Source organism: Notolabrus celidotus, chromosome 4 (assembly GCF_009762535.1).
Source record: "Notolabrus celidotus isolate fNotCel1 chromosome 4, fNotCel1.pri, whole genome shotgun sequence".
In the NCBI taxonomy this organism is placed as follows: domain Eukaryota; kingdom Metazoa; phylum Chordata; class Actinopteri; order Labriformes; family Labridae; genus Notolabrus; species Notolabrus celidotus.
The window spans coordinates 39,327,703-39,345,848 of NC_048275.1; the positions used below are offsets into that span (position 1 = coordinate 39,327,703).

Here is an 18,146-nt window from a genome sequence, read left to right on the forward strand (position 1 = left end):
TGTCCCTTGTCTGTCACCCAGCGCTTAGCAACCTGTGAACCTGAACCTGAACCAGCTAGCAGGACCAACAAGACAGAACCTAACCTGTTGTTTCAAAGACAATCTGAAGTTTCAGGTTCAGTGTTCTGGTCAAGAGTCTGCTGTCATATCTCGGGACATGTTCTCAGGGCCGGCCCGTGGCATAGGCAGTATAGGCAAATGCTAGGGGCGCCGGCCGTCCATTGGGGGCGCAGCTTGCACCCTAAATGAGTGAGGAAGAAAATTTGAAGATAATGGGAAAAATAACATTGTTTTATCTAATTTAATTTGGGGTTAAATTGCAGAATGATGCCTGTAAACATTTAAAAGCTTGTGATTCACTTTTGTTTTAGTTTACAAATCAGTTTTTGAAGTCTTTAAGTGTTCATGATTTACTTGTTTTTCTTTTGTTGTTGTTTTCTTTACACTTTGGAAGCTGGTAGATTAATTAGATAGAAAATGTTTTAAATAGTATTAAATAAGCATTTTGCTTCTGCCTTTTCAGCCATCACTTAATACATGACTTTGTTGAAGGGTCTGTACTGTAAACATTATTGTGTTATATAATGACTGAATAAATTCTACTACTAATACATTATGTGTTTTGAAATAGTATAATTATTTCACTGCTAAATATCAGTGTTATTACCATTTTATTAATGTTCTTTTCGAGGTCATTTTTAAATAAAAGAAACCTGTAAAACATAAAGCTGGATGTCAGTTGTCTTTCAGTGTATATGTGATGTGATTGGTGGAGTTAATTATAATACAAGGGGCACCAGTTAAAATCTTGCCTCGGGCACCAAGTCGGTTAAGACCGGCTCATGTTCCCCTAATGCAGGGGTTCCCAAACTACGGCCCACGGGCCGGATACGGCCCTACCCCCTGAACAATAGCCTACCAGAGACGGTGATTTGGTTATTATTTATTTCACAAATAGTGTTATTTATTTCCTGACTTTTTTTTCTGTGAAGATCCCGGAAAGGGTTATTAATATTTGGTTATGTGTGGCTTTCTGGAAAACAATAAATGTTTTACGTTTAGGCACCCCTGCGATCGTCACACTTTTTCTGTTACAAACTGGCCCCCATCAGAGAAGGGAAAAGTTATGTGGCCCTCACAGGAAAAAGTTTGGGGACCCCTGCCCTTCCTGCAGAAGCTTCAGTCATGGTTGTAGGTGGGACCTGTGACTGCTCTCCTTCCCTCACTCTCTGTCCTCGTCTGAAGCTCTGAAGTGTAATAATCTGTAGTTACGACTCTCCTTCCTCCTGCTCCTTTATGAAAACTGACTCAGACCGACTCCTGTGAAGCTCTGCTGCTGTGTGCAGGCTGAACGTTAACTCTGCACTTTATGATGTTATAGCACACACTGCAGGCTTCCATCAGCACACACTCACTCAGCAGGAGTGGTGGGTGCATCGATTCTGTGGTATTGATTTATCAATACTACTCATTTGAGGATCCATTACTGTAATAAAATATCCATACTATTTAATAAATGTGAAATAAAAGCACATGTGTCACTTCTGATTCTTAGAGGGTAACTTACTCCAAAATCCCCCCCTGGCTGAGAGGAAGAGGAGTGTGGTGTGGGCATATTTTTAAGTCTTTTTAAGTTTAAGTCTCTAAAAGTAGTATGGGAGGTAGAACCTTCAGTTATCAGGCCCCTCTCCTTTGGAATCATCTACCCCTTCCCCCCAACCCCCTCATCACTTACTTTAACTCTGCCTGTCCCATTAAAGTTACTAACCATAGACCTTTCTGGAGTCCCTGAGCTCCCTTGTCTCGTAGGTTCCTCTGAGCTGCCGTAGACGTCCTCCTGCTGTGGACGTTCCAGACTCCAGCTGATACGGACGTGCTGGACTGCAGCGGCAACAGCTACTACTACTCGTCTCATCACTATCACCTCTTCCTCTCTCTCTAATTCTCCTCTATCCCTCTTTCCAGACCCAACTCGGTTGGGGAAGATGGCTGTCTAACATGAGTCTGGTTCTGCTCGAGGTTTCTGCCTGTTAAAGGAAGTTTGTCCTCTCCACTGTAACTAGCTAAATACTGTGAGGTGTAATGCTCATGGTGGATTAAGGTGGGGTCAGACTGAGTCTTATCCTGTCTTGGTGTTGGGTCTCTGTTCATAATTTGACATAGAGTGGTCTAGACCTTCTATCTTGAGATAACGTTTGTTGTGATTTGGCGCTGTACAAATAAAGATTGATTGATGATATTTTTCAAGCGTTAATAAACTATGGCGAGGTGTAGTTTGTGCTGTAAAAATGTACAACACTGCAGCAACACAAGCAACCTGTTTGAACACTTCAAAGCAGCACATCCCAAGGCTTACCTCAAAGCAGGAAAAATATAGTATATTTTATTTTATTTTTTAATTAATATTTAAGTTCATTATTTATTATCCATGTGTTTTTCTAAATGTATTTCAGTGTTTAAAAAAGGCCACCAGATGATTTGCATATTAAAGTTGTTAAATGAACAGTATTTGTCATGAGAGTTATCTTTCAAGCATTTCATCATATCTTAAAATAAAATCACTGTAAGCATCGAATCATAAAAGTGTGGTATCCCCCAGCACTACTCAGCAGCAGGTCATGACTGCACAGGCTTTAATAACTTTTATACACCTTTAATAATCTGGTGTTTACCTTTATTCTTTAGTTATAATAACAGTGGCTCCTGACTGAGACTGGTTTACATGTGAGACAGCCTCAGTCTGTCCTGTCCTCTGTCCTGTCCTCTGTCCTCTGTCCTCACACCCCTGACCCCTAACTCTCTACAACCTGATGATTCATCACATTTAGGACTCAAGCTGACTCCAGCATGGTCTCTATTCACAGGTAGCCTACTCAGTTTGTGTTTCACTCCACAGTTACCTGCTGCTGCTGTTGAGGATGATGTGAGGGAGGTCACCTGTGGTCAGGTGTCTCTCCTCTGGGGGGGGGGTCAGCTCTCTGCCTTTAAAGATCTGACCCCCAGAGGACCTCAGGCTCATTCCCTCCTGCAGGTTCATTAAGGACTAATTACCTGCATGACGTCATGGACTAATAAAAGAGGTCCGGACTGCCTCTCAGGTCCAGGTGTGTGTATCAGGTGATCAGTGATTATTGGACAGTGTATTGATCAGCAGCCTAAACCGGATCATGAGGTGTGTTAGTCTGACCGACTCTCACCGGACACGTTGAGCTTCCCTCCCAGGAACCAGCTGATCCTCCCGCTGCGGAGCTCGCAGTCCCGGACCCGGTGGAACGGTTCGACCCAGCGGAGTCTGTCCGCGGCGGCGGAGCCCCAGAACTGATCCGGATCAGTCACTGAGAGCCGGTGCAGATCCCGGTGGGACAGCCGGGACAGCTCGGAGCTCCATGTGCCCGGACAGGAAGACAGAAACCTGGTCCGACTCGGTCCCGGGGTCCTGTAGTGGCTCAGGAGGGTCTTGAGGAGTGTGGTCCCTCTGCAGCCAGGAGCAGCCATGTTGATCGTCTGCATCTAGGAGTGAGAGTGACACTCCTCAGCACAGACTCTCTCTCTCTCTCTCTCTCTCTCTCTCTCTCTCTCTCTCTCTCTCTCTCTCTCTCTCTCTCTCTCTCTCTCTCCCTCCCTCCCTCCCTCAGGTGCTCTCAGGTGTGGAGAAACTTTGGTCCCAACATGAGTCCCGTGACGTCTTTTCCACGCGTGACTGTGGGCCGGAGGAGTTGGATCTCAGAGGGACTTCCTGGTTCAATAAAGGTCGAATAAAAAAGAGAAGGTCCCGGTGAAGGTGGATCAGAGTCAGAGTAACAGTCTCAGATCTGAAGAGAGAGCAGAGTCCATCCTGTGTGAGGAGACTTGGTGAGATAAACACGTGAACTGTGATATCCTGATGTTGAACTTGTCACACCTGTGTTTTTAAAGTGCCCATGCTTGTGATCTCTGATCATAACAGAGTTTCTTCTTTGTGCTCCTTCTCCATCCTCTTCATGGACTCACAGGTGTTCAGATGATTTCTCTTCACATGTCCTGACTCCTGTCTGAAACACTCAGCTGGTTCACATCTTCAGGAGTGTTCAGAGGAGGCAGTGAGGAGAGCTCTGATTCATTGATCTCAGGTGTTTCAGTCCAATAACTCTGATAATGAACTCTTCATGAGTCATGATGCAGGGACATCTAGGGACACCTGAGGCTTCATCTTACATCACACCATCACACACTTAACTATAGCTGGGGTTCCCAAAGTGTGGGTCAGGACCCCCTGAGGGGTCGCAAGACACAAATGCAATAACAAAAGTTGAATGACAAAAGTGATCTTAAAATAGTAAATTATACTCATTTATAGTAAAAAAAAAAAACATCAACAAAACTAAACTTGAATAAAACCTTGAAAATAGTAAATGTGATGAGTTTTCTGCCTTTCTTTGTTTCCAGATGACTCCTAAGTTTAGGGTTAGTGAACAGTTAATTATCAAAAGCATCAGTAGCAGCAGGTTCATTCATAACAGCACAGGAAACACAGACACATGATCATGTAGGTAGGGTCACTTTCTGCAGACCAAGTCAAGACCAGCTAAATGAAGCCACATTAAATCCCTTTGAGGTACAGTGGGGGTCGAGAGTCTTTGGCACCTATATTTTGGGGGTCCCGGGCTGAAAAGTTTGGGAACCCCTGCTCCATATTTACCATATTTAAAACAGTCCTGTTCATTTCAACAGACACATGAAACACCTCTGTAAGGTCACATCATACTTGAGAACAGTAGAGTCATGATGAGCTCTGACAGGTGCTGTCACCTGTAGGTCAGCTGAGGAACTGCACTCTGACAACACATCATATAGTTTGATTAGTTATTTATCTATTCATAAATAAAGTTTCATATTTAAATACGTTTTGATGCTAAAAAGTATTTATTTATTCCACCATTATTAAACCTGGAGCACGGCGCTGACATGGATCATCTCTCTCACAGCATCAGAGAGCAGCACTGAGCTCTCTGTGAACACTGAGCAGACCTTTACATCAACGTGAGACATGATACAGGATTATTAGACATTACAACAGAGCTTACACAGAAGAACATGTCCACCACAGTCAGAGACCGAACATCTACAGCCAGATGTGTCTGCCAAACAAAGGGAGCAGCAAATCTAAACACCTCTCTCCAGTTCAGTCCTGACCTCAGGAAGCAGACCCATAGACTTCTACATAAGACTACAGCAGTGTTCAGTCTGTGTGTGGAGGACTAACCAGCCATGAACTCTAAAGTTATGGATGAACCTCAGTGACACACAGAGTCCAGAGCTCTGAGAGGAGGCATGCATGTCTAACATGTTGTCAGATACCTGTCTCTGTCCAGACTCAAAGAAAGGCAGGATTCATTCTGACATGATACCTCAGTTTTTAGTTTCAGTCGTTCTACCAGCTGGTGGATATCAATCAATCAATCAATCAATCAATCAATCAATCAATCAATCAATCAATCAATCAATCAATCAATCAATCAATCAATCAATCAATCAATCAATCAATCAATCAATCAGTCAGTCAGTCAGTCAGTCAATCAATCAATCAATCAATCAATCAATCAATCAATGAGTCAATTAATCAATCAATCAGTCAGTCAGTCAGTCAATCAATCAATCAATCAATGAGTCAATTAATCAATCAATCAATCAATCAATCAATCAATCAGTCAGTCAGTCAATCAATCAATCAATCAATCAATCAAGCAATCAATCAGACTTTATTCATAAAGTGCTTTCATACAATGACATTGTAACACATAGTGCTGTACATAAAAACAACTTCAAATAGAATGAATTTAAAAATAAATATATATAAATATAAAAATAAAAATAAAAAGACCCCCTCATCCTAATCCCAACCCCAATATGGACAATATATGCAACAACAACAATAATGAAAATAAAAATAAAATTAAATAAATAAATAAAAAAAGAAGTTGCTGAATGAACTGAGGAAACGCTCTCATGATATCTTTATGAGGAAACACTGGAGGAAGTTTAAGATGTTAAAACTCAACACAGGAAATTAAACTCACCAAAATAAAATACATTTCTAAGATAATAAAACACTAAAATATTAAACCATTAAAAGAAAATGAGATGTTATACTTAAAATAAAGAAATAAATAAAGTAAGGTGAAATAAAACTTATAAGAATAATACTCAGTGAAGAGTGAGACGGTCTTGAGTTTCAGAGAGAGATTCATCCATTCATAAAACTACAACAAGCCGGAGAGGACAGTGTGGGGCTTAAAGAAGAGGAAGACAATGACCTCCTGCTTCTGAGGTCAGGACCTTATACAAGTACTACTGATAAAACATGACATCAGGTTCTTATCAAACATATATGACGTGTCATACTTCAGGAATAAACACTGAACCAAATGACACAGAGCTAAACATCAAATGTTTGTACTGAAATCTTAGAGATTAAATTATGAGGATTTATTACATTCTTTTCCTGTTTGCCTCTAACCCATTTAACTCACAGCTCTTCATCATCATCATCATCATCATCATCATCATCATCATCATCTAAAGATGTGTTGCATTATACAATTACAGTGGTCTAAAGGTTGACTCTATTAACATCACTGATCACTGAAACTGTTCATCACATCAGGCAGGAAGACGTCATGTGTTTTATAACATGTTTAGCATTTTTAAAATATTTTGGATTAATTTAATATTTGCTTGTTCTTTTTTTAATATTTCTGTTTCATAAAATCCCTTTGTGTTTTCTAAACATTGTCATGATATTAATGTCTGTGTTTCATGAAACAGTTGTGACTTGATTTTACTTTGATTTCTGTTCCTGCCCTGCAGAATGATTTTTCCTCTTCATCATTTTTCAGACTGTTTTACAGCAGCACTGTAACGTCCTGTTAGTCACCTGTTATCATCTTTTCTCTTCACTACATGGCACTTACTGTGTGACTTGGCACTATGTCTCTGTCTTCCTGGGTCACTGTTTATGATTCCCACCCACAAAATATTGTAATCATCTCATATAGCTTCTCTACACTGGCTCCCAATAAAATGTAGAACAGAATTTAAAATCCTTCTTTTAACCTACAAAGACCTTAAAAATCAGACACCCTCATATCTTAAAGAGCTCATAGTGCCCTATTACCCCTCTAGAACTCTACGCTCCCAACATGCAGGCTTGCTAGTTAGTACCTAAAATCTCTAAAAGTAGTATGGGAGGTAGAACCTTCAGTTATCAGGCCCCTCTCCTTTGGAATCATCTACCAGTCAGGGTCCGGGAGGCAGACACCCTCTCCACTTTTAAGAGTAGGCTTAAAACTTTCCTTTTTGATAAAGCTTATAGTTAAGCTGGATCAGGCTTGGACCAGCTTTTGTCATGCTGCTATACGCCTAGACTGCTGGGGGAACTGGCACACTGACACACTGGGATCCTAGCTCACCCCCTTCCCCCCCAACCCCCTTCATCACTTACTTTAACTCTGCCTGTCCCATTTAAGTTACTAACCATAGACCTTTCTGGAGTCCCTGAGCTCCCTTGTCTCGTAGATTCTTCTGAGCTGCTGTAGACGTCCTCCAGCTGCCGACGATCTGGACTCCAGCTGATACGGACGTGCTGGACTCCAGCGGCAACAGCTTCTACGACTCGTCTCATCACTATCACTTCTCTCTTTTACTCCCCTCTATCTGTCTTTCCAGACCCAACTGGGTCTCAGCAGATGTCTGTCTAACATGAGTCTGGTTCTGCTCGAGGTTTCTGCCTGTTAAAGGAAGTTTTTCCTCACCACTGTAACTAGCTAAATACTGCGATGTGCAATGCTCATGGTGGATTAAGGTGGGGTCAGACTGAGTCTTATCCTGTCTTGGTGTTGGGTCTCTGTTCATAATTTGACATAGAGTGGTCTAGACCTCCTATGTTTGTAAAAGCGTCTTGAGATAACGTTTGTTGTGATTTGGCGCTATACAAATAAAGATTGATTGATTGATTGATTGATATCTGAATCACACTGTTTCTCATAATGTGTGTGTTTAATAACCTGGTGCAATTTAATCTGTGCAATAAGCTCACTATCTATTGATAAGATAGAAGTTTACATAGTGTGAATATATCTGTTATATTTGCTGTATTTTATTTTATTCTATTTCATTTAATTTAGTTTTATTTCATTTCACTTTGTTTTATTGTATTAATTGATTTTGTTTCATTTTATTTTATTTGACCTATATCATCACTATTATTATTGTTATTATATTTTGAACTATGTAAGCACATTGTTGTATTCCCCTGTCCCGTATTGTAAGCTGCTGGAACACATTAATTCCCCTAATGGTGCATCAATAAAGAATATCTTCTCTTATTGTTTGTGTCTGAACTGTTTTTGTGTTTTGGATGGAATGTTGTTCACGTTGGTAAAGTGTTTGTGCCGTTGACCTTCATGGCCACCGTATTAAACCATGAAACATGCGTGGGGCTGTGAGGCAGTGATGACGCTTCACTGTGATGCTTCAGATCCAGAGTCTGAAGACTCAAACAAAGGCTGCACAGACCAAACATAGCTTTCATATATCTCTGTTATTAAAGCTGTTTGTTTTTTTAACTTGAACCCACTAAGTAGATTAAATTAGCGTGGGCTGAACCTGCAGCTGGAGGCGGATTACTCTGGATCTATTGTTGTTGTTTGTCACTAATGATGATGTGGAACATGCAGATCAGCAGCTGGAAACTGATCTGAGAGCAGCTCCATGTGAGCACTACAGTAATGAAGTATGAATCACAGGTGAGCTGCAGGCTCTGAGAATCATCCAGGGCTGTGAGTATGTCAGAGTTAGGTTTCCCAGTGGGGACCGGTGACCTTTAACCTCTGAGGGTCCTCTTCCTCGCTCTCACCAGTATCTGTGTTTGCAGCAGATACTTTAATCTGGCTGATCGCTCATTATTCAGATGATAAGTGGGGCTCCTGTGTGTAATCCAGTGGGCCTCAGGACTGTTTGTGTGTGTGTGTTTTTCTGCAGAACAGAGGTCAGATTAAAGGATGTATACAACCCATAATCCCACCTTTGTGTTCCTGCGATGGATTTAATCACCTTTAATGATCCCCCGTTAATCTGCTGATAGAAACAAAAACTCAAACAACAACATCAGCAAACAGCCTCAACACGCGACCTCCTCCCTGTTGTTCCTGGAACACACCACCAAACACGCCCGCTCAGGGTCGCATCACTTAAAGGGTCATTCTGCTGTTTTTAACCTGGGACATGATTTTAAACTTAACGATCATTCAGAAGATTTCTTCAGACAGCAGCCGTCAGCTGTTAGGACTGGACCCTCATTCTTTAGACCAAGCATGCCACACCACGACAGAAGTGCTGGTGACAGTGTGGGCAGGTGAATGCTGGTTACTCGCACATCTTCCAGTCATATATGAAAATTCAAACATTTTGGGACAGTTCATCTGGATTCCTGAAGAGATTTTGCACTATAAGATACCTAAGGACCCACAGACTGGTTACCTTGGACTGCTGCCTGAGGATTTAATTCTAAGGGAAGCAACTATCTCTTTAAAGTCTTGATCCTGGCATGTAAGAAAGCCATCACAAGGAACTGGCTAAAATGTGACCCCCTCAGTCAGGACAGTGTTTGGGCATAATCGAGGAAATAAACTCCATGGAAAAACTGACTCATTGTTTCAGACTGAAGGCAGGACTGTATGAACAACGCTGGGCAGAATGGACTGCATACAAGAGACAGTGCTCATCGTCATCCCACCTGGCCTGAATGTGAATGTGATTGAGCTGTAACCCCCCTAAGTTATCATGTCTTGTTATGTTTTGTCATTCTGTTCTATGTAAAAATTTAAATCAATAAAATCAGCAAAAAAAATCTAATAAAAAAACTAAAGGGGACACCTTTGCTGTCAGACTGTGGAACAGCCTGCCAGAGGAAATCAGACTTGCAGTCAGCCCCTCATTTTATTTCACTACTCAAGACACACCTTTATAGTAAAGCTTTTAAAGCTTGTGAATTCATTTTAATCTTTAACATTTTACCTCTCTGCTTTTTATTCTCTTATTGCTTTTATTATGTCTTTGTTTTTATTGTGTTTTTATTGTTTTTGTGAAGCACTTTGTATTGAAGCGTGCTATACAAATAAAGGTATCATTATTATTATTATTATTATTATTATTATTATGACTTCAGAAGAGAGATCTTAGAGGACCATCGAAACATTACAACTATATATACATACTGTATTAAATGTTTTACACAAGATGATCAACCAGGACCATCCTCAAGAAAATAAGGATACGTGTCGGTGTGTGTGTGACTGTGAGGAATAAAGAAAGTGTCTCTGATGTGTTATTTAGTCTGTCGGGAGGTGGCCCAATCAGCCAGTAGTATTCAGTTATAGGATTTTATTTATTTATTGACTTATTTTTAATTCTTAATATATCAAACTAATTACTCTTATTATTGTTACTCCTATTAGTATTAGTATTATTATTATAAATATTTTTATTATTACTATTATTTTTAGTATTACTATTATTATTTCTATTGTATCTCTTTGTTTGTATTGGCTATGTTTCTTTCTTGCCCACTGAACTATGTTCCCTTTTTAAAAAAAATATTATTATTATTTTTTTAATTTTATTTGTATGTGATGGTAGTAATTATAATGATTGTAATTAGTATTATTATTTGTGATGATTATTGTTTTTTTTATTAGATTCTATTTCTTTCTTTTTATTTATTTATCTATTATTATTATTATTATTATTATTATTATTATTATTATTATCAATTGATTAATATATTTTTATTTAATGTTTGGTCTCTCTATTGATTATTAATTTAGCAACAACAAAAAACATTTGATTTATAGTCTGAGCCTCTAAAACACAGGAAGTGTTTGAACCGTCAGCTGTGAGAGGACAAACACCAACAACACAATCCATCCTTCAAGTCTTTTATTGAATGAGTCTACCAACAGGCCCGCAGGAGAGCAGGGTTCAAACCTCAAACCAGTCTCAGGTCTCAGTCAGGCACAGAGCTGCAGGTCTGTCCTGGTCTGGTCTCAGCGCTGCAACACACTGAGAGACACCAGAAATGAGGGACCGGACATGTCTTACACGAAAACATCCAGAGCCAGCACCCTGTGGACGCCCTGAAACCCTGACCCAGAGCCCGACCAGAGCACCAGCATCAGCTCCAGGTGGAGCAGGTGACACTTTTACCTGTTCCAGTCTCACATACAGAGGGACCGTCAGCTGCAGCAGCACACCTCATGACACCGGGACCCTGAGGTAAGAGGGGCCGCCTGGCTTCTGCTGAGTCTGCTTCAGGTGGGCTTTGGTCTGCAGGTGAGCCTTCAGGTAGGTGAGCAGGCGGAAGTGTTTCCCGCAGTCGGAGCAGCTGTAAGGCGTCTCCCCGCTGTGGATGCTGCGGTGCCTCATGAAGCTGGTGGCCAGGTTGAAGGTCTTGGAGCAGTGTGTGCACCTGTACGGTTTCTCCCCGGTGTGTGTGTACCTGTGATCCCTCAGCAGCTCCTTCAGACGGTAACTCTTCCCACAGATGTCGCAGTGGAACGGTTTCTCCCCGGTGTGGGCCCTCTGGTGAACCTTGAACTGGGACAGGTAGGGGAACTTCTTGCCGCACACGTCGCAGGTGATGCTGGTGTCTCTGCCCGCCAGCTCGTCGGTGGGGGGGTCGTGGGAGTGCTGGCTAATGATGTGGTCCCTCAGGCGGCGGTAGCTCTTGCCGCAGATAGAGCAGAGCTGCCTCTCGCCGCTGTGGATCATCTGGTGGCTACGCAGGTTTGCGGCCTGGGAGAAGCCCTTCCCGCAGACGGAGCACTTGTGCGGCCGGACCTCCTGGTGCACCAGTTTGTGGCGAGTCAGGTGACAGGCGTGGTGAAAGCTCCTCCCACAGACATCACAGGTGAACTTCTTCTCGAAGTGGGTCATCCTGTGAGTCTTCAGCATGCTGCTGCAGGAGTAGCCTTTCCCACAGACGTCACACGTGCAGGTCTTCTCTCCGGTGTGCCGGGCCTTCACGTGCAGTTTCAGGTGAGGTTTGTGTTTGAACCTCTTGGGGCAGTATTCACAGCCGTACGGCAGCAGCCCGTGTTCGTGGATCTCATGTTCACGGAGCCTCTGGATGCCGGTGAAACACGCCCCACATGTGGAGCACAGCGGGTGAGACTTCCTCTGGTGGTCAGAGAGTCGCTCTGCGTTTGGAAAGAGCATCGCACACTGCTGACACTGTGAGAGAGCGTCTGAGCTCTCTGTGCTCTGAGGTTTGTTGCTCTCTTTTTTACGACTGCTGCGCTGCCGCTTACTGCCGCCTGCTGCAGGGACGCCGCCTGCTGCAGGGACGCCGCCTGCTGCAGGGACGCCGCTCACTGCGGCTGAGGCAACAGCAGGGAGTGGAAAGGCCGGTTGAGCGTACTCATGGTCAGGGACATCGGCCTGCGGGGGAGGCGAGGGGGAGGAGTGCTCGCTGAGCAGTGTGGTGGCTTCACCTGAAGCATCAGATATTTTTTCACCTGCAGCAGAAGAGCGAGGAGGGTCAGTCAGCACCAGCTCAGAGGTTCAAACCTACACTGTCACTGAGAGTCAACCAATCAGAGTCTGAGCTGTGAACATGTGACAGGATGAGGAGCGGTCAGCGTGGCTCTTTGTCTTAAATACCACAAAGTTAAACATAAAGGCAGTTTGCAGTTTAAGTCAGAAACGATTAATCGATTTAATCCGTTCAGTCACATTTTTGGTTTCAGGCGATTTTGAAGTTTGATGAAAGATATATTTGCACTATATCTATCCTAATGTGGAAATTCCTCTTTTTTCAGCAATAGCATAAAGAATTCACTTTTCAAGGAGGTTTATTCTAGAAAGGACACATTTTTTTTCCAGAGGAGGGCCTTTTATTTTTCCTTTTTTGAAGTAGTTTTGGTTCATGGTGCTTAATGTCACACTCAAAGAAATGATTATTTTCATGAGATGGAAATTTAAGTCTTTAAAGCTGATGATGGTAGGAATGGTGCAAAAAAACTTCACTTTTTTCTGCTGGGTTTGGAGACAAGGTCATAATACCTATCTGTACTCATCGGTAAGTGAAGTCATTTGAGACTATTGTGAAATCTCTGTGTTTTCCAATGCCTTTGTATCAAGCAATGTTTTTATTCCCCTCGTTCCCATTATCACAGACCATTCAGAGCTACTCCCCAACCCTCTGTTGGTTGAGTGGCGGCCCCACTACGTCGCTCTGATTGGCTGGGAAGCCACTACTTCCTCATCGAACGCGCACAACGATCTTGTGTGGGTGGGGTTCCGGGAGCATAGAGGGGAGGGGTAGTGTTGACATTTGAAATCTCTCTCTGAACTGATGTTTATATCACAACTACCAACAGCAGCTTTAAGTTGTACTGTAGCTTTGTTTCAAGCTTGACATCTAGCTGAACGTTATACTGCTGTTATTACTACGTTAGTGTCTGCCACTTTGTTACAGGCTTGTATTTGTTTTCAGAGGCCTTCAAATTATATTGTGTTTGAATTCAATGTTAGTGAAACTACATAATGCACTTTTAAAGAAAAGTTTACAGTATGTACTTTTTTCAGGTACAGTGTGTGGACACAGGACTATTTACTAATGTCTTAACTGTCAGGTTTTAGACTGAGACGCTTCCTGGCCCACTCCTCCCGTGAAACAACAGAATAATGAAAAGAAGTTCCTGTGATGCATGATAAGCATGATACTCCATTTGTCAAGTTTTTACCATCAAAAAAGGTCTGCATCAGTACAATGAATATTGTATCCCATTCCTACCAAGCCTGTTCTGTCACTATGTACTGCACACTGTACCTTTAAGGGGAAATACAGTTTGCCTTTGTCTAATCTTATTGATAAAATAAAAGCAAAACTTGTTGTTAGTCATTTGTAGTTTTCTTTTTTCAAATCCTTTAAAATCATAAATTGAGGTTTTTGTAAAATAATCAGGGATTTTATTCCTCAGCCATACCACCCAGCCCTACCGGCTGGATGTATGGACTTTTCACCGAGCGTCAACCTCCGGTCCAAAAATATGAGTCCAATGTGGAAGTGCTAAAAACTGCAGTTCATCGAGGATCCACTTGAGGCTGGCTCCAGAAGTACCAGAAACCACATACACACCCATTCAAAGAGACGATCTTTACAGCAGAAATAAACTTGTTTTCAGCCTGATTCAAAAAACGAGTGTAGTCTAGATAGATCATTTCTTAAATGTTTTGTGTTCACTCGCTCTATTCACACGTCAAAATCGCATGTACACGAGTGCTCAAGATGCAAATATTCATAAGAGGGAGGGGGGGCTCCCACGCCACACTAGTCTGTTGTTATCAAACAAGGTTGAGCTCGAGGACATTGAATGGGGAAGCCGGTTATGCTAAAGGGGGCGGAGCTAACTTCCTACAACCCACAGCTGGATTCAAGTGACTGACAAAGTTTTTCATAACTCAGCAGAGTCTTCAATTTAGAAGATATTGAGATTACCAGTCTTCCAATGAGAGGCACAGCTGACTTGATTGACAGGCGGGAACACTGTAGCTGTTGGCGAGGAGGATCAAAGCCCGCCTCTTTACGTCACAATCACTCGACAGCAGCAATATGGCTGCCGCCAACGATCGGCCTCTAAACAGCGCTTCAGAAACAGATGGGTGACGTCACGGATACTACGTCCATTATTTATACAGTCCATGGTTTTCACTCACCTTGAGCATTATTCTGGCTCTGCAGGGACAGCAGCACACACTTGGAGCTGGCAGCAGGGCTCTAGAAACAGAAAACAGTCATCAGAGTTCAGTCAGCTCCTCCTGCTGCTCCTCCTGTGAGTGAGGACACTGACCCCGTACACCAGGATGTAGGTCTGTCCTCTGGAGGGGCCCTCAGCACCTCCATCTCCTCCTCCTGGAACACAGAGTAATCTGTTAGGTCCTCTTCCAGAGGGACTCCTGTGACTCCAACAGACTGATGTCAGACTCACCTTCTGGCTCTGTCACACCCTCAGGAGCTGCAGGTGGAGCCCTCAGGGGTTCTGGACTTTCCTCATGCTGCACCGGAGGAGGAGGAGGAGGGAGCTCCAACACCCTCAGGATCTTGTACACCGCTCCAACACACAGACCGTCCACAAGACCGCCCAGCTTCTCCTGAGAGACACTCACTCATCAGAGACCGGCAGAACCCCACACTGGCCCTAGCCCACAGTCTCAGACCCTAACCCCACAGTCTCAGACCCTAACCCACAGTCTCAGACCCTAACCCCACAGTCTCAGACCCTAACCCACAGTCTCAGACCCTAACCCAACAGTCTCAGACCCTAACCCACAGTCTCAGACCCTAACCCCACAGTCTCAGTACAACCCACAGTCTCAGACCCTAACCCCACAGTCTCAGACCCTAACCCCACAGTCTCAGACCCTAACCCCACAGTCTCAGTGCAACCCACAGTCTCAGACCCTAACCCCACAGTCTCAGACCCTAACCCCATAGTCTCAGACCCTTACTCACAGTCTCAGACTCTAACCCCAAAGTCTCAGTACAACCCGCAGTCTCAGACCCTAACCCCACAGTCTCAGACCCTTACCCCACAGTCTCAGTACAACCCACAGTCTCAGACCCTAACCCCATAGTCTCAGACCCTATCCCCATAGTCTCAGACCCTAACCCACAGTCTCAGACCCTAACCCCACAGTCTCAGACCCTGACCCACAGTCTCAGACCCTGACCCACAGTCTCAGACCATAACCCACAGTCTCAGACCCTGACCCACAGTCTCAGACCCTGACCCACAGTCTCAGACCATAACCCACAGTCTCAGACCCTGACCCACAGTCTCAGACCCTAACCCCACAGTCTCAGACCCTAACCCCACAGTCTCAGTACAACCCACAGTCTCAGACCCTAACCCCACAGTCTCAGTACAACCCACAGTCTCAGACCCTAACCCCACAGTCTCAGACCCTAACCCCACAGTCTCAGTGCAACCCACAGTCTCAGACCCTAACCCCACAGTCTCAGACCCTAACCCCATAGTCTCAGACCCTTACTCACAGTCTCAGACTCTAACCCCAAAGTCTCAGTACAACCCGCAGTCTCAGACCCTAACCCCACAGTCTCAGACCCTTACCCCACAGTCTCAGTACAACCCACAGTCTCAGACCCTAACCCCATAGTCTCAGACCCTATCCCCATAGTCTCAGACCCTAACCCACAGTCTCAGACCCTAACCCCACAGTCTCAGACCCTGACCCACAGTCTCAGACCCTGACCCACAGTCTCAGACCATAACCCACAGTCTCAGACCCTGACCCACAGTCTCAGACCCTGACCCACAGTCTCAGACCATAACCCACAGTCTCAGACCCTGACCCACAGTCTCAGACCCAGACCCACAGTCTCAGACCCTAACACGACCACTGACTCACTAACTAGTTCACACAGTTAGCTGGTAACTCACTTCACTTCCGGGGTCTTGGAGTATCCACGGGTCTCTCTCCGCCGCTGTAATCACTTCTCTCATCACCGCCTTGGCCAGGTTACTCACGATGAGCCCGAGCTCATGTTTAAACTTCACTAAATCCACCATATTCAAGAGAAACGCCACTAAACTGACTGTTAGCTTAGCAGCACAACAGCTAACACGGATAACGGAAGTGACGTAGCTGTCCGCTCCTTCGGATGGTTCCCGCCTGCTGGTGCAGAGCTCGGATGAAGAGCAGCACCTGTGCAGGTGCAGATCCGCAGAGCTGCAGAGCAGACTGTGTGTAGGTGCCGAGCCGCAGAGCTGCAGAGCTGCAGAGCAGACTGTGTGCAGGTGCAGACAGTGTGCAGGTGCAGACTGTGTACAGGTGCAGACTGTGTGAGCTGCAGAGCAGACTGTCTGCAGAGCTGCAGAGCAGACTGTGTGCAGGTGCAGACAGTGTGCAGGTGCAGACTGTGTACAGGTGCAGACTGTGTGAGCTGCAGAGCAGACTGTCTGCAGAGCTGCAGAGCTGCAGAGCAGACTGTGTGCAGAGCTGCAGAGTGCAGCGCTGCAGAGCTGCAGAGCTAGTTATCTTTGATTCAGTTTATTTGTATCTTCAGGGGAGGAGGAGGGATGTATGTGGGCTGACAGACTGAGACAACACTTAAAGTAAAAACAATCAGGTAAATAAGAGCTCATCCTTACATCATACATCTATTAAATAACAAACATCAGTATGACTCAGTTAAAGATACAGATATATATTTTTAAAAAAGGCTACAGATGAGCAGAATCAATGAAAGTGAGACTTCTGATAGCAGAAGTCTGGACCTCAGGCAGAAGTCAGGCTCATGGAGCAGATCACAGAGACAGGCTGGAGCCTGTAAGGCTTTCAAAACAAAAGATAAAACCTTCACATCAACACAGATCATCAGTTTGTCCTGCTGAGATCAAGCAAAACACATTTCAATAATAATTATGATAACAAAAATATAAATAACAGTAATAATAATAATAATAATAATAATAATAATAATAATAAAAAATTGTGGTTATGATAATAATGATAACAATAAAAATAATAATTTGAGTTTTTAATTATATAGCAATATTATCACAATCATTATTATTATTATTATTATTATTATTATTATTATTATTATTATTATTATTAATATTAATATTAATATTATTATTGTATTATTATAAACTAATAATAACTAAGCTGTCTTCGGCCTCTAAGCCAGGGGTTTCCAAACTTTTCAGTCTGTGACCCTTATTATAAAGGTGCCAAAGAGTCACAACACCCACTATCCCTCAATGGTTAAATCTTGCTTCATACTTCATTTAGCATGTCAGCAGAAAATTAGCCTGCATGCACATGTTGCTGTTTTTCCTGTGCTGTTGTGAATGAACCTGCTACTGATGCTTCTGTTAATTAACTGTTAACTAACCCTAACCTTAGGAGTCATCTGCAAACAAAGAAAAGCAGAAAACTAATGAAACACTTTTATTTCCAGGGTTTATTTAAAATGGTACTGCTATTTTTTTATCTGTGTTTTTTACAATAATAGGTCCTATATCTAGATGACTTAATACAGTAAAAACATTCTGGAAGAGATCTCGTGATTCCCCAGGGGG

General features: G+C 43.3%; 3 protein-coding genes across 4 annotated transcripts in view; 1 reads left to right on the forward strand and 2 right to left on the reverse strand.

Moving 5' to 3' along the window:
- The window catches only part of LOC117811233 (acetyl-coenzyme A synthetase 2-like, mitochondrial), a 42,633-nt gene extending 39,109 nt beyond the window's left edge, over window positions 1–3,524 (reverse strand). The window contains exon 1 of the mRNA XM_034681396.1: window positions 3,198–3,524. Within this exon, the coding sequence (XP_034537287.1) occupies window positions 3,198–3,510 (313 nt within the window). The 5' untranslated portion in view covers window positions 3,511–3,524. The remainder of the gene's footprint in view (window positions 1–3,197) is intronic.
- LOC117811230 (NACHT, LRR and PYD domains-containing protein 3-like) overlaps window positions 1–18,146 on the forward strand; it is a 574,987-nt gene that overhangs the window by 414,296 nt on the left and 142,545 nt on the right.
- Window positions 10,958–16,785, reverse strand: LOC117811236 (zinc finger protein 135-like). Of its 2 annotated transcripts, XM_034681401.1 has the most exons (6): window positions 16,500–16,785; window positions 15,027–15,189; window positions 14,889–14,950; window positions 14,755–14,815; window positions 12,405–12,551; window positions 10,958–12,368 (listed from the first exon to the last, which is right to left on the reverse strand). In XM_034681401.1, exons 1-6 carry the CDS (start codon window positions 16,626–16,628, stop codon window positions 11,290–11,292), a joined length of 1,641 nt encoding a protein of 546 aa, XP_034537292.1. In that variant the 5' UTR covers window positions 16,629–16,785; the 3' UTR covers window positions 10,958–11,289. The 2 variants fall into 2 exon arrangements, with proteins under 2 accessions (XP_034537292.1, XP_034537291.1); XM_034681400.1 differs by having other exon boundaries at window positions 10,958–12,551.